The 21,634-nt window shown below is 40.7% G+C and overlaps 1 protein-coding gene across 1 annotated transcript in view; it reads left to right on the top strand.

Moving 5' to 3' along the window:
* Nucleotides 1-21,634, top strand: part of ATP13A5 (ATPase 13A5) — a 101,317-nt gene that overhangs the window by 59,812 nt on the left and 19,871 nt on the right. The window contains 10 exon segments of the mRNA XM_049709850.1: nucleotides 3,495-3,614; nucleotides 3,617-3,640; nucleotides 4,442-4,602; nucleotides 6,190-6,315; nucleotides 7,426-7,505; nucleotides 10,114-10,150; nucleotides 12,031-12,140; nucleotides 17,073-17,107; nucleotides 17,110-17,159; nucleotides 19,172-19,244. Of these exon segments, the coding sequence (XP_049565807.1) occupies nucleotides 3,495-3,614; nucleotides 3,617-3,640; nucleotides 4,442-4,602; nucleotides 6,190-6,315; nucleotides 7,426-7,505; nucleotides 10,114-10,150; nucleotides 12,031-12,140; nucleotides 17,073-17,107; nucleotides 17,110-17,159; nucleotides 19,172-19,244 (816 nt within the window).

Genomic DNA, 21,634 nt, shown 5'->3' with positions numbered 1-21,634 from the left:
TATAAAAAAGATAAATCTTTTAGAAAAAAAAAGTGATTAGAGTAAATTAGATGGTATTAGAGCAAGGTAATTGATCATTTTCACAGCAATTTCATCTTTCAGGGCCAGATTTTGAGCTGATTTGTATTGTTTCTTAGTCTTATAAACATATGCACTCTCTAAGCTGCAGCCCAGATTTGTAAGAATATTGTTGCATTCAAATGAGTTCATTTGGATAAAACTGGCCTTTTTACTCCTGATTTTCATCTATATTCTCCTTACAATTGCTGATAGCCATCAACTTGTGCACAGAATTCTAAGATTTGACAAATGATTGCTTTAACTTCTCTCTCTACTTCGAGTCTTTTTTTAGAAGTCCCTCTTTTTTCTGATTTTGATCTTCCTCATAGCTCCCATTAACTCCATCCTTCACAGACTGATGGTCTGTTCTTGGCTGTTCATTTTTTTTCAGGTGTCCTTTGCCACCCCTTATTCATCTGGTAGCCCTTCCAATTCTTATTGTCCTAAATTCTGATCCTTGACATATGCTAATATCATATTCATACAGTTGGCACTTTAAAAGACCTTCAGAATCCCTTAGATATGTCTTCTTTCAAGAATCAGTAGTACACCTCCTTCGGGTCTGGAGAGGTAGTGAGTGCAAATTGAGTTCCTTATATGAAGTAGAACTCAGTATTCTTAATTACGTTCAGGAGATACATTGTCCTCAGCAGAGGACAATCTGTAGATTATTTTTTCTTTCGAAGTTTCTCAGTTTTTAAAGTTTGTTTTTGAATTGTTTATGACAAAGGAGTAAAGAAATACTGTGGAAAATTGAATAACAGATCATCTGCATCACTTATCTTTGATTTTGTGTTGTTGGTAGAGAGATCCTCACTTACATACAATTATTAACCCCTCTGCACAAGATGTGGATATCCTCGGTTCCACATTACTATTTACAACCTAAGTCTATCTACTCTAATATAATCAGTAATCACCGTCCCTTCCTTACCCTGTGTCTATTTCCCCCAACTATAAAATGTGGGATTGGGTGATCTCTAAGAAGGCTTTTGCCATGACATTTTAATCTTCTAAATAGAATCACAAATATATGCGGTTCACAAATATATGAACGGCACTCTCAGGATTAACATTCAAGGTGTTAGCTATTCTTGAGGAAGCATAAAGACCCATAACACACAGGATTTTGTAATTTTTCAAGATACAAATTTTAATAATAAAAGTTAAGGTCATGTGTGAAGACAAGATTTATGTCGCTAGAAGTGGAATGTAGCTGCCACCCAGCTGTCACATACAAATTAAACAGTGATGTTCTCATTTAAAAGCACCAGTGAGAGAGACATTATTATAAATATGACAAAATTTAAAAATGAGGATAAATTGTGCTGGATTTCCAACTATCCCAGGTTTTCCCAGAGAATATCAGGAGCCTATTTATCATGCTTCCTAGAATATAGTTATCATTTTCAAACAGGGTTAAAGAATAGGGTTTTGATTTTTTTTTGAGTCAAATTATATTCAGCAAAAATTTCCAATTAGGAAAATCAAGATGTATAAAAAACTGACATCATAAAGGGGAAGTAGAAGAGTTTCCTGAGATGACTTAGGGGGAAAAAGAATCAGGAGCAATACCTTATCAAGATTCACCCTTTCATGAGTTTAGCCAATTTCTATTGAGCTTGACTATGTATTGGATGCCCCTCAAGGCACTGAGGATTCAGAAGTGAATAAAATCAAATCCTTGCCCTCACAAAGCTTATATCCTAATTGGGGGAAATAATTAATAAGTTAATCTATAAAATATTGTCAGGCAGTGATAAATGCCCTGAAAGAAGAAAAAAAGCAGGTTAAAAGGATTTTAAAAATGACAGAGAGCACCGTATTACATGGGGAGATTAGGGAAGTCCTCTGAGGGGGTAACATTTGAACAGAGATCTGAGTAAAGTCAGGGAGCAGAGCATGCAAGTATCCAGGGACGGAGGACTGCAGGCAATAGGAATAGTGGAGGCAACAGGCCTCGACACAGGATTTTGCTAGAATGTTGTAGAATCCCGAGATACCCAAGTGCCTGAAGCAGTGAAAAAGGGAAGAGTCATAAAACAGAGACTCAAAGCAGAATACATTGGTGAGAAGATTTTGGAATTTTTCTTTTAGTTCTAGTTAATGAGAAAATATTAATCCAATTTATAATAGAAAGTCATGAAGTTAAATGATGAGAATTTAACAAATTCTATATTAAGGTGCATTTTCTTTTATAATATTCTCTAAGATCATGAGGTAGGATTCATATCTGATTATCTGAGTATTCACCAACGTGCCTAATATAGGATCTAAAATAAAGTAGTAATTTAGTAACTGGACTGTGGAATGAAGGATGTAGCTACTTATACTCTACTCCAGAGAGAAGTTTCTTCATTGTATTCTTATCCACGTTGAATTATTTCTCATCAAGAAATTCAACTCTGATTTTTTTCTTAAAGGAGTTTACTGACCACGTGATTATTTCCCTCCCAAGTCCTACTAACATGATAGAAAAGAAAGTTTCAGAGAAAACTAGAGAAGGAATAAGTGTAGATGAGAGATTTCTATATATTTCTGTAAGTCATAAAGTAAATGGAGGAGTGGTAGCTGAATCAGCAGGATAGAAGAAGCTATAGCTTATACCAAGACAGAGAGATTGCAGGAGGAAAGCTGGTTCACCCTGTAGAACCCCAGAGAGAACGAGACTCTGATATGCCATGTACTGTGGAAGGTGGAGATGAGACTGAGGACAGTGAACATAGGAGTGGACTGACAGCAGGCACAGAAGTTGGTTCCCTAGGTCTCCCTATCCTTCCCCTTCCTCTTCCTGAAATCTTAACTCCACTCTGGACAGAAAAAGGAAAAAATGAGGGATCAAGAAAGAGCTCTTGGCCCCCAAATTTACTTTTTAAGAAACACCTGAGATTTATTTTATTTTAGAGGAGAGGTCCCACTACCTAATGTAACCCAGTTAGACTCCAAGCCTCCCATTTCAAGTTCTGAAAACTCTTCAAATCCTTGGCTGATGTCATGTATTTACTGGATGTTACAGATGGAGGCTGAAATAAATGATTCCATATTCAACTATTACTATAGTATCCTGTATGCAGTACGTACTTAATAAATGTCTACTAAACTAAAATGCTTACAAGCTAAAAAAGTTTTAAAAATATATGACTAACAAAAAATTTTAAAAACCAACAGAAGAGTTGGAAGATAAACACATTGTTTTAAAAAAAATGGAGTTGAAAAACTGGAAGAAGCAGCTAAAAGATATAAAAGTAGTTACCTCTGAGAAGGAGAAGGGGTGGGGTGCTGTGAAGACAGGGGCTATTGGTTTTCATTACTATAAACTTTTGGGTTCTTTTTGATTTTTTAAACGTGTGCATGTATTACATTGATAAAACTTAGAAATTTCAAAACGAAGCAATAAATCCAACTGTTGAGATTATATGGATACACTTTAATAGTGACTTTCTTCCAAATCCAGAGAGAGAAGGTGGAGTCAGAGTTAACATTTCTGGGACTTCTCATAATGGAGAATCACTTGAAAAAGGAAACAAAACCAGTCTTGAAGGAACTGAGCTAGGCCCCATCAGGACTGCGATGATTACCAGTATGGGTTTCAGGAAGCCTGTCAAATTACATGTATCCCAGGCATAAGCAAAATACCATGTGAGCTGAGTGAGTTCATGTAACTGAGGCGGAGAGAACAAAACTTGGCTGTCAAGTTTGTTACCCTCTGCTCCAGTTACCTGGGAACATGTGTAGCTCCCCCACCCCCAGCACGACCCTGAGCTTTGGAGACAAGGACCGTAGCTCATTCTCTTTGTCTGATGCCCTCTGTTCCTACCCAGGATCTGTGCAGAGCTAATAGGCTCACAACAAATGTTGAAAGAAGAGAATGGGATTCTCATCAAGAACCCCAGTGAGACCTCTGTGTGAAGGGGGCGAGACCCTGCTGGACTGTCCTTCAGGGTGGTGGGGTAGGCATGGCCTGTGATGATCAAATCCAACACGGCCAGCCCTAAGTGCTTTTTTTCTTTACTTAATTGGAATCCAGATGCCAAGAATAGTTTTATGTTATCAGACGAGGCCCATATAACTTTCACCACTGACAGCTGTCAGTCTTCTGAGGATTAGTCGTAAAGCACTTAAATATTTATTTATTCACTTGTGCATATTTTGGAAATATGCGATGATCTGGGACATGATGCGGTTATGGGAGGGAAATGCAGACGTAGTGTTTGAGCACCCATGACAGATAGGCCTGATAAACGGTTATGAAAAAAGCAGAAAGCGATAAATGCCCCCAAGAGCACCAACAATGTGGTACAGTCACTCGGAAGAGGGAGAGCTCGGTTCTGGATGCTGAGAGGTTTCTACACAAAGCAAGCCCACTTTCTTTGTCATCTAGGTGACAACCTTCAAACAGCCATTACTGTTGCAAAGAATTCTGAAATGATTCCTCGAGGGAGCCACGTGATCCTTGTTGAAGCCAACGAACCCGAAGAGTTTGTCCCTGCCTCCGTGACCTGGAAGCTGGTAGAGAACCAAGAGAGTGGGTCTGGAAAGAATGTGAGTGAATGTTACAAGGTTCCTGCATGGGCTGGGGCAGATGGAATACAGCCCTAACCCTGGGCAGCTCTCTCTTGGCATCAGAAGTCACCACAGTAATAAGCCCTCCCATGTGCCCAGAGTTTTACTGTTTGAAAAGCTTTTAGCATTTCCGCCAGCACTTCTCAGTCTTGGCCTCACATAGAAACTACCTAGAAGAGTTTTTAAGCTTCCAAAGCCAAGACTACGGATTCAATCAGAATCTCTGGGCTGGGAACTGACATCAGTCCTTCCCCCGGTGATTCCAATGTGCAGATGTGGCTGAGAACCACATCTTGCTTGTACCTATATACATTTTTAATAGAGATGGTATACTTTAAAATTTTTGTTTTATTGAAGAATAGCTGATTTACAATGCTGTGTTAATTTCTGCTGTACAGCAAAGTGATTCAGTTATACATCTATATATTCTTTTTCATAGTCTTTTCCATTATGGTTTATTACAGGATACTGAATATAGATCCTCACTACTTTTTAATAAAGAGTCCACTTATGAGCTTAATGCCTCTCCTGAAGGTTTGTCATTGCAGGGAGAAGTCACATCATAGTCTCAGGCTTTCCTGCTCCTCTCCGGCTCCCTCCCACCCCACTTTCTCTCCTCGATTTCCAAGAAAAGCACAGGGAATCCAGTCCCTGCCTCAAGTGAACACTTTACAACAAGTCTTTGGTTGGCAGTTTTACAATGGAAGTTGGAAGGGGAGGGGTGTATCACCTTGCCTCCCAGTCTAGTACATCAAAATATTTTTTCTTCCAAATACAGTGCTTCCCCCAGTGAATTCCTCTAATGAAGAAAAGGTTCTCATCTTTTATACTATCTGAATTTAGAGTCCTACACAAATGTAAGACCCTCTGAAAAATGTTGCATCAACAGCCATTACCAGCTATTGACATGATGAATGCATACACAGTCATCAGATGCTTTCTCCTGGAGCTGAGCCAGCTGGGGCTAGAACCCAGTGATAGGGCTACACTGACAGGTGAAGAACAGGACAGAGAGGGTTTCAGGAAAGGAGTAGTGCTGGTGCAGGGGTCACAGGATGTGGAAGAGGATCTGGGCACTGTGAGGGAATAGGTTACCTGTGGGGTGGGGAGAGGTCAGGTTAGGCTCTGAAGAAAGAGTCTACCTATTGTACAGGGAAGAAATTGGGGCATGATTTTTGAAGGAATGAATGGTAAGAGATCTTAGGAAACAAAAGGTTGAATGAAGAGGAGAAAGAAGAGGAGGGAAGAATGTTTCCTCTTCTTCCTTGGAATCACTCATTGGTACCTTGGAATGATTTCCTCAGTAGACTGACATCACACGTATTATTTCCCAGAATAGGATACAGAGCATCATGTTGCCGAAGTATTCTCTGCTCGTGTAATTTGGGGGGGAGCATTTTGAGTATCTTCTTCATATGAGTCTAAGTTCTATGGGTAAATTCCATATTGTGTATTTGTTGGTCCTCACCCTGTTGTGTAACATGAATACACTTCCTTCCGTAAAATGTAGGAAAGCAACAACATTCCTTAAGAGCCAATGTAGAAATAATGCCCTTTTGAGTTTAGGAAACCTACATTAACATTGGAAACAGTTCAGTGCCTGATGGAGAAAGAGGGAGCTGTTACCATTTCGCAGTGAGTGGGAAATCGTACCAAGTGATATTGCAGCATTTCAACAGCTTGCTTCCAAAAGTAAGTACTGGAGAAATGATGCGTTTTGTTTTGCTCCTCAAATTACTGAGATAAAAAAGGGTAAGAGAACAGTGAAGGGGACGATCAGCGAGGTTATCTCAGAGTTAGGAAATAAACACCCCCAAACAGGCACTGCGCTTTCAGGAGTTTCCCGCCCCCCTAAACTTCCTGATCCAGCACATGCGCATGGCCTCCTGTTCAGCGTTTGAGGCTGGTACTGCCCCTCGCCCCGCCCCTGGGGCCAGTCCAGCCCCTGCGTCCTTCCTCCCTCCCTCCCGAGCAGAGAGAACCTCCAGCTAGTTCCAAAGACGCTGCCTGTTTTTCGTGTCTGTTTCTCTCTGAAAGTCACCAACTCATGTCAGGCTGAACTCTATTCCCCTTCCTGCCTGGATTCTTAAATTACAGCAGAAGGAAACAAAGACTTCATGGTTTATTCTCAAAATCATTTGTTATCTTGTCACTGTGTGTGTATTTTCAAATAGTGCCCTGCAGGGTTGTGCTGTCAGTGGGAAGGAGATAAGTGGAGAACGAGTCCAGGGCAGCAACCATCTGTTAGCAGTGTCTTGAAAGTCCTGTCACCTTACCAGTCAAGGACCATAGAATCTAGACCCCCCAGGCTTCTAGAAAGCCGTTAGTGCAGTTCCTCATTGGAGAGACTGGAAAGCTGAGACTCAGAGAGGTTGCCTCTTGCCTAAGGTTTGCACAATTTGGGGCAGAGCTAGGAATAGAACCCTGATTTTCAACTCATGATCTATTGCTCTTTCCTCTGCTTAGTCTTCAGTTACGGAGACAGTGTTTATTAAAAAGAACTGTATTTCCTTAAGCGTTTTAATCTTATATGCTCTTCTGCTTTTTAGTTACTTTTTATTCATTAGCGCTTACCCCATCTTGGAAAAATGGCCTGGAACAAAGTAATAGACTTGTGATGGAAAACTGAAAGTGAAAGTTAAATATTTTTTCTCTTTTTTCCCTTTCCTGACATTTGGTCTAATGTCACACCACCCAATGCTATATTAAAACGGTGGTCAGGAGTCATTTTTCAGGACTGTCCTTTTATTTTAAAAGTGTTCAACTTTCTAATCTTCTTGCAATCGTTGTTTTTCTCTTTAGATTCTGGTGAATGGAACAATTTTTGCAAGAATGTTCCCTGGGCAGAAATCTAGCCTCATTGAAGAATTTCAGAAATTAAAGTAGTTGTTATTGCATGAAAAGAGTGTATTTGTTATTTATTGCTGTGTAACAAATTACCCCAAATCATAATGGCTTAGAATAACACCATTTTTTTTTTTTTACATTGCTGTGGGTCAGGAATCCAGGTGTGCTTAGCTGAGTCTTCTGGTTCTAGGTCTCTCACAGGTGTAATGAGGTGTTGGCCATGACTGTAGTCATCTTGCGGGGGAAGGATCTGCCACCAGCCTCACTCATGTGTTGTTGGCAGGATTCAGTTTCTTGTGGGCGGTTGGGCTAAAGAGTCTGTTTTTTACTGGCTGTTGGGCAGAAACCACCCTTGTTTCCTTGCCACGTGGGTCATTTCATAAGGAAGCTCACAGTGTGTCAGCTAGCTTCCATGAGAGAGAGCAAGTAAGAAGAGTCAGAGGGAGAGAGAAAGAGAGGGAGAGAGAGAGGTATGACCATTTTTTATATCTTCATCTTAGAAGTAACATCTTATCCCGTCACTTTATTCCTTTCATTAGAAGCAAGTTGCTAGGTCAAGTCCACACTCAAGGGAGGGCATTAGACGTCATGAATACTAGGAGGTGGGCCATTTCAGAAGCTGTCTACCCCGGACAGCATTCCTTCTGTGGCCCATAGGGCATATCTTAGAGGAAGATCCCCTGCTTGGATATAGAGTATAGAAACAACAGGGGTTTGTACAGCTCAGAGTGGAAAAAAGTGGAGAAGTGTGAGAGTTATCACCTGGAATTATTTGAGGTTGGTCCATCAGAAGCTGTGTGAATAATTTCAGGTCCTCCAGGAAGGAGATGAAATGGCATTTTCACTGTTTTGGGTATTGAGGCCAAAGTCAGAAAAAGAAAAAGTCCTTTCTTATCTCCTTCAAAAATACAGATGACCAAGTCACATCAGAGTGAAACGGTTCTTCTTGAGACCAGACCTATGTATTACTTGCTGGGACTGTTACAATTTCTGGACTGCAGATTTCTGGAAAGTGAAAAGGAATGGAGAGTAGTGAAACTTAGATAATTGCTGATAAGTAGTAAATAAAATCAAGAGACTGCCTTTGACTATTATTTTTTGTTGCCCAAGCATTCTTAGGGAAGTTTCCAAAACTGCTTATTAACTCCCATAATGCCTCGAGGCTGGGTTAGTAACAAGTGTTTAAAATGACTATTTTACTTACATGGTCATTGTATGATATTGGCTGAAGAAAGTAATTTTACCCTTCTCAAATACCTGAGAAGTGTTGCCAACTTAAATGCTTACTTTTGAAAAGCTGTATTCCCCTAAAGAAACATCAATTCAGGAGGATATATGCTGTCTCAGAATAAGTTATCCTCTCAATTTCCAGATCTTGATCTTCATTCAGAATTTATTCTTTATTCAGACAACACTAGAAGATGTAAGATTCCTCGTGTGATATAAAGACTAAATATGTACCTTACGCCTGAAGAAAGGAAGCCATTTTCAGCAAATGTGTATAGTCTTGATATGTACATGAACACAAACAAATGTTTATAGGGTGATTTTCATATATACTAGCCAAATAGTAGGTTAAACCGTATGAATCTGTTTACATGTGACAATTTTTTTTTTTTTTTTTTTTTGCGGTACGCGGGCCTCTCACTGTTGTGGCCTCTCCCGTTGCGGAGCACAGGCTCCGGACGCGCAGGCTCAGTGGCCATGGCTCACGGGCCCAGCCACTCCGCGGCATGTGGGATCTTCGCGGACCGGGGCATGAACCCGTGTCCCCTGCATCGGCAGGCGGACTCTCAACCACTGCGCCACCAGGGAAGCCCCACCTGTGACAATTTTTGACCAATAAAGATGGCCGTTTCTTATGTGTCAACTAATAAGGAAATTCTCTGAGAACTTCATTTTTCCCTGTATTGTGTTATTTCATGTGTTTTTGGCAAGTTACCACTGAGCCTTTAATAGTATTGCCATTAATCAATACCTCCGATGTATTATTTACTTATAATAGAAGACAGTGTGTCTTGCATCAGAAACTCCTTTTCTTTAGTAGTAGCTTTAAATTTTACTCTTCCCTTTATACTGTTGTGTTTGTACACCAAACTGGTATAGGTGGGGCCATGTTATCTCATTTTCACTCCAAGATGCATCAGGAATATGTGTATATATCTCTAGTTATATCTATTAAACCATTTCCCAAATGTTTCTCTCCCTAGTGTCTACATGTTAAACTTTCAGCAGCAGTCAGCAACCAAAACACAGATGGGCTAGGTTGTGATCTGTGCATTAGGGTGTGGAAAGTGCTGTGATTATGACAGCACACACTTCAGCTTGGTCTTGGTGGATATAATCCAACAGGACTTCTTTTGAAGTGTGTGATCATCTTTGTGGACATCATTGGCAGTATCACCATCACTTCCATGTGATTGATTGATTGAAACAATTTAAATATACAAGGGCATTATCCCTCTGGGAATAGTTATCTCCAAGTCTTTTTCTTTCAGCCTGATTCCACATGTGTTCAGGGGACACACACACACACACACACACACACATCGCGTGTGATCTAGTTATGATGGAAATTACTCAAGTGAGGCATTAAGCTTAATTAAAATTAAGCATTAATTTTTCTTATCCTTTCCCCTGCAGTTATTATGTAGGCTCCCCTGGAGCTAATGACTGTGGGGTGAGTAGAAATTACTTCTTCTAATGCAGGGGGGGTCACTGATATCCCTTTTAAGGACCCCACATCTCCTGGGGTCTGACTCTTCACCCTTCTGCCAACAATCACATCACTTAATCATTCTGATGTTTGTATTCACTTCTACTGGAGTGTGGGTTGAACGTGGTTTAGAGTAAAGTGAGATGAGTCACTTCCGCTGTTTTCTAGCAACTCCTAGAATAATAAAGACAAGGGAAGGCTACATAGGCTCCCATATTTCAGACGCAAAAGGGACTTTTCAAGGCTAGCTGGTTTAAATCTCTCCTGTTATAAATAAGGAAATGAGACTCAGGGAGGTGAATACTTTTTTTTTTTTTCCTGAAGTCATGCAGCTGGTAAAGGCTTAATGAAGGAAGAATTTGAAACTGATGGTAAAGCTTTGACTTATGTGTAAATTGTGTTTATCCCTGCCGGATTTCTACACCAGGGTTACTTTTTACAAGTTGGCTATACCCCAAAATTCTTACACTCAGCAAAATCATAGACCAAATTATTTGGTCATTACATACAATAGCAAACCTAAATTACAAGATTCTCAGCAGATTACTTCTCTAACACAATAGAAGGCAGTGCCTATTTTATAATCTGAGTTTCGAAGATATGGTTGAAACAGTAGCTTACTTGAAGATTGTTGTACATAAGAAAATATTTTAGGAGCTAATTTGTGGAACGAGAAGTAAAGAGAATTGCTTTGTATTTCCAAAGTCTATTAGATACTTAAGGTCTAGGTATTTGTTTTACTTCCTTCTTAAATATTTTCTTTAAAGTTCTGTGAATGACTATGTTCATAATTAGAGATCTGTTATGAATTTTTCTGCCTCATACTTCATGAGAAGAAGCTAGTTGTTAGTCTCCTCTTCCAAATCTAGAGTGAGTACCCATTCTCATTAATTATGTGGAATTTAGAACAAAACAAATAAACTGGATGTTATAAAGGACATAGTCTCTTCCTCCGAAGAGTTCATTATCTGATGGGGAAAAAAATCATGCATAAAACTAACCCTAACATAAAGTAGATGGTCCTAAATTACATTACAGAGATATAAAATATTAAGGGAGAAAGGAGGAGAAGGAAATATTCTAATATTAATTGAACATGAATTTAGTGTATACTGGCCATAGTAACCAGGTACTTTGCACTTTCTACAGAGCTACAGAAATACGAAATGTCATTTTATGTTCATACAATTCTCATAGGATTAGGGGCTCACTGGACTGCTCGTTGGCCACTCTCCGCTCTGGGCATTCTCTGGACAGTTTCCAGTCTTGATGAGAAATGAATTAGCCCTTATATCAGTGAAACAACATATATTCTGGAACGATTCTCTGATGTGTGCATCTGGTCCTTTCCTCCAGTGAAGATGCTGTATGCCCCACACTTCGTCCCAGCAGTTAGCTGGTTGGCCGGATCAGGCAGCCGGCAGCCTAGGAAAAGGTGGGAATTAGTTTTTCCTATAGTTCATGAAGGTGGCCTGTTAAGTGTAAGAACTGTGATAGTAAAGGCCCTCACAAAGTTCCATCCAAATTCTGTCATCTTTTTAATAGATTTCTGGAATGAGTCCTTCCATTTTCTTATCATGTCTACACCCCCTCAACCAATACACACACACACACACACACACACACACACGCACGCACTCTTCTACCACTGGGTCATTGTTTACTTGGTGCCTCTTTCATTGGTGACTGCGTGTATCCAGGTGGCAGAGCAGCACAAACAGAGATCCAGGGGTGGGAGAGTGCAATGTTATCAACTCTATAACGTGAAGAATAGCCTCGCGCTGTTTGAAGAGCTAGAGCTTGGCCTGAGGAGTCGTGGGTGTAACATGGCTTTATCATTCCAGGCTTTGAAAATGGCTCATGCAGGCATTTTGCTGTCAGAACAGGAGGCATCTGTGGCCTGCCCTTTCACCTTGAAAACAGCCAACATCGAGTGTGTGTCTCATCTCATCAAGTAGGCCACCTATCCCCTTTCTATCCCCTGACCGACAGGCTCACTGTCTGGCTCTGGACAGAATTCAACTATAATTGAAAGTGATAAGCAGAGGCTCGGGTAAAGTGCTACTGAGTATCATTTAAGGGGGCCATGAGTGCTGCTTGAGAATGCTGGTAAAAGCAACAAAAAGTGACTTATGCTGAGCTTTGAAGGACACATGGCTGTGTCATGTGGACAGTTGAAAACTAGAGTTGATATTTAAAAACCTATTGTATATCTTACTTCTCTCCTTTATTTTGTATGTTGGATGCTTACTGGAACCTTTATCTCAGGAGTTGTGGATGCGGGGGAAACAGAAAAGGAACCCTCCACCAGAAAGCTTCCCCCAGTAGTGTTATGTCTCCAAAATACAAATTAGTGAATACCCAAAGTGATTGCACCAGAGACTTTTACAATGGATTGGCAATTGGATTAGGGAAGGGGAAGGAATTAAAAACTTTATTTTCCCAGTATAGCTCCCTTACATCCACTGCACTCTCATTTCTGATCTTGTCTCTACTCATATTTTTTTTGGTCTAATTATTATCAATTAAATAAAGGTTTTATTGGCTAAATAACTAACAAACAACCATAAACCCTATGATGTGATCCAGGCCAGTAGCTATATGTAGAGATTCATGAATTATTATTCTTAACCAGTGTTTTGATTGCAATATTAGACACTCAGTATTTGTGTGTACATTTGCTCTAAATTAACATTAAAACAAATAATGACATTTTTAGGGATTTCTACTATGGCTCAAACTTCAGGCTGACAATGGAGAAGGATGATATAACATCCAAGTAACACATAAAGATATAAAACAATAGAAGGCCTGGTTTCTATGAAAACTCCAAGTACTGGGCCTTGAGACTTCCCTGGTCGTCCAGTGGTTAAGACTCTGTGCTTCCACTGCAGAGGGGCACAGGTTCGATCCCTGGTTGGGGAACTAAGATTCTGCATGCCACATGTCACAGCCAAAAAAAAAAAAAGAAATTTATTCATACAGTTAAGAATAAAACATCAAATTTTTTTTCATTTAACATACCTTTTTATTGAAGTATAGTTGATTTGCAATGTTGTGTTAATTTCTGCTGTACAGCAAAATGACTCAGTTATACATACAGTTACCTTTTTTTTAATATTCTTTTCCATTATCATTTCTCACAGGATACTGAATATAGTTCTCTGTGCTATACAGTAAGATCTTCTTTCTACATCCTGTATATAATAGTTTGCATCTGCTAATCCCAAACTCCCACTCCATCCCTCCCCCCCACCCCACCCCCCCTTGGTAACCACAAGTCTGTTATCTATGTCTGTGAATCTGCTTCTGTTTCATAGATAAGTTCATTTGTGTTGTATTTTAGATTCCACATATAAGTGATATCATATGGAATTTTTCTTTCTGACTTACATCAGGTTTTATACTGTATGCATAAATTTTTTTCCCTCTGATTTTTCCTGTAATACTGTGGGGTAACTTCAGGCCATCTTCACGGCCGATGGTCGGGAGCACATCACAGAATGTTGAGGTTTATACAGAAAAAGACAACCATGAAGTTCTCAGCATGTCCCTTGGTGCATCTGAATGTGCAGCGGCCGTTGGGAATTACCTAAATGTGCTAGCCTCTGAGTGGCAGCAAGACAGCTTGACCCCTCTCCCTGAGTACTGGGTGCCTGTACCTGTGTCCTTCATGCCCTCAAACAACATCACCTCCCCTACCTTCAAAGCAGCTTCCCTTGCTAACTCCCATGTTTTCTGCTTCTGAGGACCATTTGGTCCTTAGAGTCCATCTTTGAGGCTCAGAACATCAGAGTGCTTTTAACTCTTTCCTCTTTCTCATCCCTGGCGAGCCAGGCATTATGTTTTAGTGGTGTGTCTTTTGGAGAGTCTCTCCAAGCCTTACCCTTAATATCTCTATTGCCTTAACCTGGTTTGTGTCATGGTGACTACATATCCAGAGTGTTCGGGACACTTGCCAGACTTCATGCTTCCCAGCATCAACACAACCCATGCAGGTCTTTTAAAATATTGTGCTTGAAAATGGGGTGGATTAAGAATGAGACAGAGCCTTGAGCTGGAGGGCTCACATTCCAGTAAAGGGTATAGATATATGCAGATGTAATCGCATAACACAGAATCTTCTGCCTGATAAGTAAGAGGTGCTCAATAAATTAGCTTTAAATAAATGAACGTCCCAATAATATAGTCATTGTTCCAGTAGTTCAGGATGATAACTCAAGCCAAAAAGGAAGGTTTCAAAGGAAGATAGCAACTTGAAGGATGGATAGGATGTATGGAAATGCGAAGGAGGTGGGAGGGAATTCCAGGTGGGGGAATGGAGAGCCATGTTCAGAAGTGGGGTTTTCATTGGAGAGTGCAGGGACCTGATAGCCAAACTGGGCTGGAAGTCTTCTCAGATGGGATCTGTGGAGGGGAAGCTGGAGTGCCAGGTGTGGAGGCCTTACATAGGGGGTTCAAACTCCAGGACGGTTGCACCAAGTGCCTACTTGATTCATCCAAAAGACAGTGGCACTTGAACTTTGGATGCCCTTTCTCATGCCCAGTGCATTTCTGGAGGCAATATACTGTTTTAAAATACAAGTCAGGGGGCTTCCCTGGTGGTGCAGTGGTTGAGGGTCCGCCTGCCGATGCAGGGGACACGGGTTCGTGCCCCGGTCTGGGAGGATCCCACGTGCCGCGGAGCGGCTGGGCCCGTGAGCCATGGCCGCTGGGCCTGCGCGTCCGGAGCCTGTGCTCCGCAACGGGAGAGGCCACAGCGGTAAGAGGCCCGCGTACCGCAAAAAAAAAAAAACAAGTCAGGATGTTAAATTTCTCTAGTGGCAGATGGCTTAGTAAGACTTCAGGGTTAGGCTGATTTTACCCTTGCTGTTCTTGATGCGTGCCTAGTCCTGAGAAAACATCCTCTAGAGGAGCAATGAGGTACAGTTTTAGGTACATGGGTCCAGATCCACAGGTTTCCATCTTTATTCTTTGAAACATGATTGACTTGTTATAGTTCAAGTCCTTTAGGACAAGGACTGTGCCTTATTCATTTCTCTGTTGCTGTGCCTACCACGGTACCTCAGAGCATTTGATGAACGTTTGGGGAATGCATTAAGGAAATGAGTGAGCCGCTTAAAATTCACAACCATTTGGAATAGCAGTCATTTTAGAGGCCCGTGCCAGGTGTGGAGGCCTCGCATAGGAGGTTCAAACATTCTTTATGCCTTACCATTGTAGGTGTTTGCACTTTTTTGCTTTTTTAAATCCGGGTGTCAGTTTTCCTGGAAATGTACAACTGTAGGAAAAAAGGATGAAATCACAAAGTGCATGTCAGAAAACGATCCAGGCTTCACATGCTTGCCATTCTCAGCTGGTCCTCTGCTCCACCCTCTGTGCTGAAAACAAAAAGGCAGTACCTCGCAGCCTGGTAGAAAACATCCACCCAAAGCATCCTGGCTCATCTCCCACCAGAACCTTCTCATCTTGTCCAAGACAATGTGGTTGTTAGTTTGGCTCTTTGGGTTTTATTTCTCATGTCCCTGACCTGTTGACGATGTTTGAGCAGCGGTGCCCATGTCACTGGGGACTGGAAACCAAGAGGATGTGGGCTGCCTCCCATGTGGATTTGCTTCTGCCTTGCTTGGCAAGAGGAGGCTGCAGGAGGGCTTGTTTGCCAAGTTCCCCACTCCTCTTACTTTGGCCTGTCATAATCCACCACCAACCAGACCCAGTTAAAGGAATAACAGTTCAAACAGAATTTTTTAAAGAGGGTAATATTTACTTTTTTATTCTTATGTATTTATTTATTTATTTATTGGTTGTGTTGGGTCTTCATTGCTGCGTGTGGGCTTTCTCTAGTTGCGACGAGCGGGGGCTACTCTTTGTTGAGGTGCGTAGGCTTATCATTGCAGTGGCTTCTCTTGTTGTGGAGCACAGGCTCCAGGCGCCCAGGCTTCAGTAGTTGTGGCACGTGGGCTCAGTAGTTGTGGTGCACGGGCTTAGTTGCTCCACGGAATGTGAGATCTTCCTGGACCAGGGATCGAACCCGTGTTCCCTGCATTGGTAGGTGGATTCTTAACCACTGCACCACCAGGGGAATCCAGTAATATTTGCTTTTTTCTTTTTTATTGAAGTATAGTTGACATACAATATTATGTTAGTTTCAGATGTACAACATAGTGATTTGACATTTATGTACATTATGAATTGATCACCTTGATAAGTCTAGTAACCATCTGTCACCATACAAAGTTATTATAATATTATTGACTAGGGACTATTTACTTGCTAAGCTGCAATTTTTACCATTGTCTTTATCTCTTTGGGTTCCCATACCAGCTCACATTATTACCCTGTGTTCTTCCTCGTGTACTGAAGCCAACAAACCCATTTCATCTCAAATATTGGTGCCACATCTACTCTCCCTATAATGTGAGAGCACCTGGCCCTTAGCTTTATGTCTCTAAGGGACTTTAAAACACACACGGGGAGCAAGTGTTGCTAGGATGGAATGAATCACAGGCGAGTCAGTACTTGACATTTTGCACCTTGTCACAATGTATTGTGTTTATAATGTTCATGTTAATCTTCTTAATTCATTGCAGGCTTGTTGAAAATAAGGACTGTGCCTGATTCATTTATATCCTCCATGACTCTGAGCACAATGCTGGCACCTTATAAGCCTTAAATAAATGTGAACTTATGAATCAGTGGGTGAGGTAATGATTGAAGGAAAGAATGAGTAAGTGAATGAGTGGTTAAATGAATAACTGAGAGGATGAATCAGTGATTAAGTGAATGTATATCAGCAGGCTATTAAAATGAGCTCCTTTTAAAATATAAAAGAGACTGGGAGGTATGTGTCCTATATAACCAGTTACTTTTATGTTTTCTTAAACAGAGAAAGCCTCGCTGCTCTCGTCTCATCCTTTGGGGTGAGATCATGTACGGCATAATCTACTTTATGGGTACATCACTGCTCTACTGGGTATGAACCAAAATAATTTCTTCCTAGTTCTAATTGCATTTATATCCCTTGTTTATTTGGGGGAGGTGGTGCAGCTCTTACACAGGATTTAATGTTTTATAAATAAATGACATTTCTCAAAATAGATGTCTACAAACTTGAGAACTTGATATAGCTGTGCATGAAACACAGAGCTAGAAATAAGTAGATGTGGCTCCATTTCTAGGAGTGCTGTTCTTCTCTAGATAACCTGAGACACTTGACCTCCTCCAGCCTCTATTTCTTCACTTAGAGTATGGAGAGAGCATCAGGGGAGCCTAAATATAACTCAGCAGGAAATGCATCAGTCTCCAACTATGGAATATTTTTGGCAGACTAAGAAGAGATAAAAAGAATGAAAAGTTGTTGAATTTGACTTTGAAGGGCTCAAAATCTGGAAAAATTCCCACACCGGAGCTTTAGTTCTGAACTTGCCCAGAACTTACACGTCATTAGTAAAGGATTAACAATTCTGTAAAAATGTTTTGAAAAGACTTTTGAAATGAAATGATAAAAATAATCATCTAAGAATTAATTAGCTATATGGAAGAAATATGTATAGGTGGAAAGTAATCTGCATCAGTTCAGTCATAACTTACTCTACAGTAAAATGATCCACCAGGCTCAGGGAACTCTGTGGGGAGGGAATTATTGTACTGCTTCCCTAAGACATTTGAGTGGTGTAAGCAGGGACCACAGGACTCCAGCCTCAGTGGACTATTGACTGCAAGAAGCATACACAGAGGCTAAGGGCCAACTAGGTGGGTAGAAACAAGAAATGGATTGGGAGTCAGGAAACCTGGATTCAAGTTCTGCCTCTATGACTAAAAACAAATCAGATCTTGCCCTTGGCCGAGCCTTTATCTGCCTCCAGGAACTCAGGCTGACTGATTTCCAAAGCCCTGGATAGTTCTCTGAAAACTGCTCCCAGGATAAAAAGTAAAGCTGTCTTTGAAAAGCCCTGTTCCATCTCAACCTGCTTATATATAATTTTACCATTCTGAGGGCAAAAGAATATGAGAAGGAAATGTAAAAAGACAGAGAAAGAATTGGAGGATGAGAGGAACACTGAGAAACTATTTGCGTTCTCTGAAAATTACAAAAGCAGAATTTCAGTTCCAAAGTCTCCATGGATAGAGTTGGAACCAGTCTACTCTGAAACCATTAACTCTGATGGTCTAGACCTAAGTAAGAGTGCCCTCCAAGGACCTTCACCTGGAAACATCTTGGCCTTGAGTTCCCTCTCCAAGGGGCCAGAAATATTTTCATTTGCGTCAATGTGGTCTGTAATATGCATAGAACCAGATTATGATTTAGTGCTCAGTCAATAGCTATGAAGCAGAGAAACAGACTTGGCAGCAAAAGGTATTGCAAGGCAAGTTCCTGGAGAGTATCGAGCTGACTTTCATGTTTAAATACTTCAATTCCATAAATGTGAACTGAAAAGGAGTTCTATGTCTACACAAACCTTAGAAAGGCAGGTGGTATACCAGAATGAAGTCTGCAATGGGCTTTCTTGGGGTGGGGAGCTTGTTCAGTTTGTGAAAGTAGATGAACTCCAAGAGAACGATGTTGTGAACTCAATCCATGGATGAGGATGGAGAGAAAAACGTGTTGAATGATTTGAAGCCTTGACTTCAAATTTTAAGTATGAAGTCCCAGAAGAACTTTCAGGCTTTAATATCTTATGTTGAGAGTTCAACTATCCAGGCTAAGTCTACAGCTGCAAGAATTACTATGGCCAATAAGGAGGGTGTTTCCCAACTGACTGACTCTCATTGCTAATATGGAATTAAGTTAAACACTGGGAAAAGAGTGATTTGGTTTTATTCTATCCAATGAGATGCTAAAGATGTTAGGTAAGTTCCTTTCTTCCTAAAGTGGGGAGAAAAGTAACAGCTGCTTCCTGACTACTTTCAAGAACAGTGTTGGGAATGATAAAGACAATATGATGGCAGAAACCTCACTTATGTTTACTTTTCTTTCCTTTTCAGCAACTACAGCTCTTCAGGATTTACCAGTATCTCATGCCAGATGTTGCTACTACCTTGATGGTCTGTTTAACAAGTAAGCTCTTTAGCAAAGTAAACCATATTAGTTGCATTTATCCATGAAATTCTAGAACTATTCATACAAATAAGAGGTTCTGACAATGACACATCTTAACTACCAAGACCTCATTACCTGTGAATTTTTTGAAAGTGGTGTTGGCAGTAAGTTGAGGCTTGAAGTCCTCAGACTTGGCGTTAATATGTCCTGATAGAAAATAGGTCTTAGCCTTACAAAATTGTCAATGCATTCTCAGTTCTTTGTAGGTTTGTGTCTTGTACAAAGAAAAATGTGCAAGAAATCCGGGAAGGGAAATCTTTGAAACCCAAAGGTCATTTTCCATTATTCAGCTATGCTTCACATTGACGTGAAACCAGACTTTTTCTAGGTCTTTGACGTTTGAGAACAAATGCTAGCGCTTTACTGTAGTGGAATTCTCTCAAAAGCAAGGTGCGGCTCACAGCAGCTATTGCTTATTTCCTTCCTTTGAGATGACACTGATAAAGTATTTCCTACCAAGGAACTTAGAGCTTGATACTAACTCTTAGTAAGTGAGAAAGGTGACTGCCTCAACAAAGAGCAAAGAAATAGAATGATATACTCACCTCCTTTTCCTTGTTCAACAAAGGAAGTGTTACGAAAAAAACCAGATAAAACATGCAGCAATGCAGGATATTAACAACCTTGAGAATTTCATGTAGCATCTTTTTTTTTATAAGCAGATATTCATTTTTAATTATTATTTATTTATTTAGTTGTTTTTGGCTGTGTTGGGTCTTCGTTTCTGTGTGAGGGCTTTCTCCAGTTGCAGCAAGCGGGGGCCCCTCTTCATCGCGGTGCGCGGGCCTCTCACTATCGTGGCCTCTCTTGTTGCGGAGCACAGGCTCCAGACGCGCAGGCTCGGTAGCTGTGGCTCACGGGCCTAGTTGCTCCGCCGCATGTGGCATCTTCCCAGACCAGGGCTCGAACCCATGTCCCCTGCATCGGCAGGCAGATTCTCAACCACTGCACCACCAGGGAAGCCCCATGTAGCATCTTAGAAACATGAAAGTGATATTGAGGTCATATATTATATTAACCCAATGACAAAATTTACCAGTGTCAGGGATGTAAGTAATATCAATTTTGATTCTTAGGGTTGAAATGTCTATTTATAACCCTCTAAAATATTTTCTATGTGTTATTAATATTCACGTGACTAGATAATTTTGAATCCTTGATATTGCTTCTAGAATGTTCGCTATTTTTTAAAGGAATTTGCATGATTTACTTGTGAAGATGGACAATGATGTTAAAAAGAAAAAAAGAATACCAGGATGTTCCAAGAGCTACGCTAGCAGGCAGTAGCGTGAAAGTGAAGGCCACGGCCATCCTCTACCACGCCCTATCTCTGCAACCTTTGGGAAATTATTTACTAAATAAATAATTGACTCATATGAAAGGTCCTTATAAGGTTGTGAGGATCAGATAACATACCACATGTAAAGTGTATAGTACAGTGCATCACACCCTGTAAGCCCTCATTACAAGATGAATGATATTGTGCTACACCCATCCTTTTTGTCTTTTTTTTTTTTGAGATGACTGACTAATTTGATGAGCCCTTGAAAAGACTTAGCCTGTGTACAAGTAGACTGATTGGAAATTCAAAAACATGGGTGGTAGCCTTGCCACAGAATTGCCAGATGACCTTGAGCAGGTTGTTCTGAGCTTTTGCACACTTAATTCCATGATACTGGTTATGAATTTGACTCCCAAGGTAATGGGTATACTTTATGCTTTCCCATGGCAATAGCCTGCTGACTCTCATGCCAGTTGGTCATTCTGTGAAACTTACCCTCTCATCTCAGAGCGAGTTTTGTGGGAGAGTTTGGATGACTCAGGGCAGGACCACTGTCACCAGTGGGAGAGAAAAGTCTCAGAAGGGTGATAGATCAGAAGCATAGTGTTCTATTTGAATGACAGCACTTTATCAATTATTCAACAAATGTGTAGCTGTCTAAGTAAATGGTGAAGGTGAAAAAAGAGGGTGGAAACTGCTATCTTTGTTTTTACCACCTGCCTTCAAACACTATTGCTTTCCCATCCCTGCAAGTTCAGTCATCCTACAGGCAGATCATTTCCTGGTCAATTCTAGGTATTCAAATGACATCATCTTTAGATATAAGAAGTCCAGGTATTATAAATTAACATTTCATGTTTTCATCCAATGCAAAGTTTTCTTCCCCAGGTGAAGCCTGACCTATGGCTTGGAGCAGGCAGTGGGAGAGAAGGCCATGGTCTCTATTTTCCTTTGTTTTCTACTTTCACCCCTGCTTCAGCAAATATAAGCGGCAGGACCCCAGGACTTTTTGCTTAAGTGGGGGTACTCTAGTTCTCTCCTGTCAAGTGCCCTCTAACAGGGTAAG

The sequence above is a fragment of the Orcinus orca genome, chromosome 5 (genome assembly GCF_937001465.1).
Source record: "Orcinus orca chromosome 5, mOrcOrc1.1, whole genome shotgun sequence".
In the NCBI taxonomy this organism is placed as follows: Eukaryota; Metazoa; Chordata; class Mammalia; order Artiodactyla; family Delphinidae; genus Orcinus; species Orcinus orca.
The sequence above is the reverse complement of the archived record's forward strand: the minus strand, read 5'-3'. Positions and strand labels throughout refer to the sequence as shown.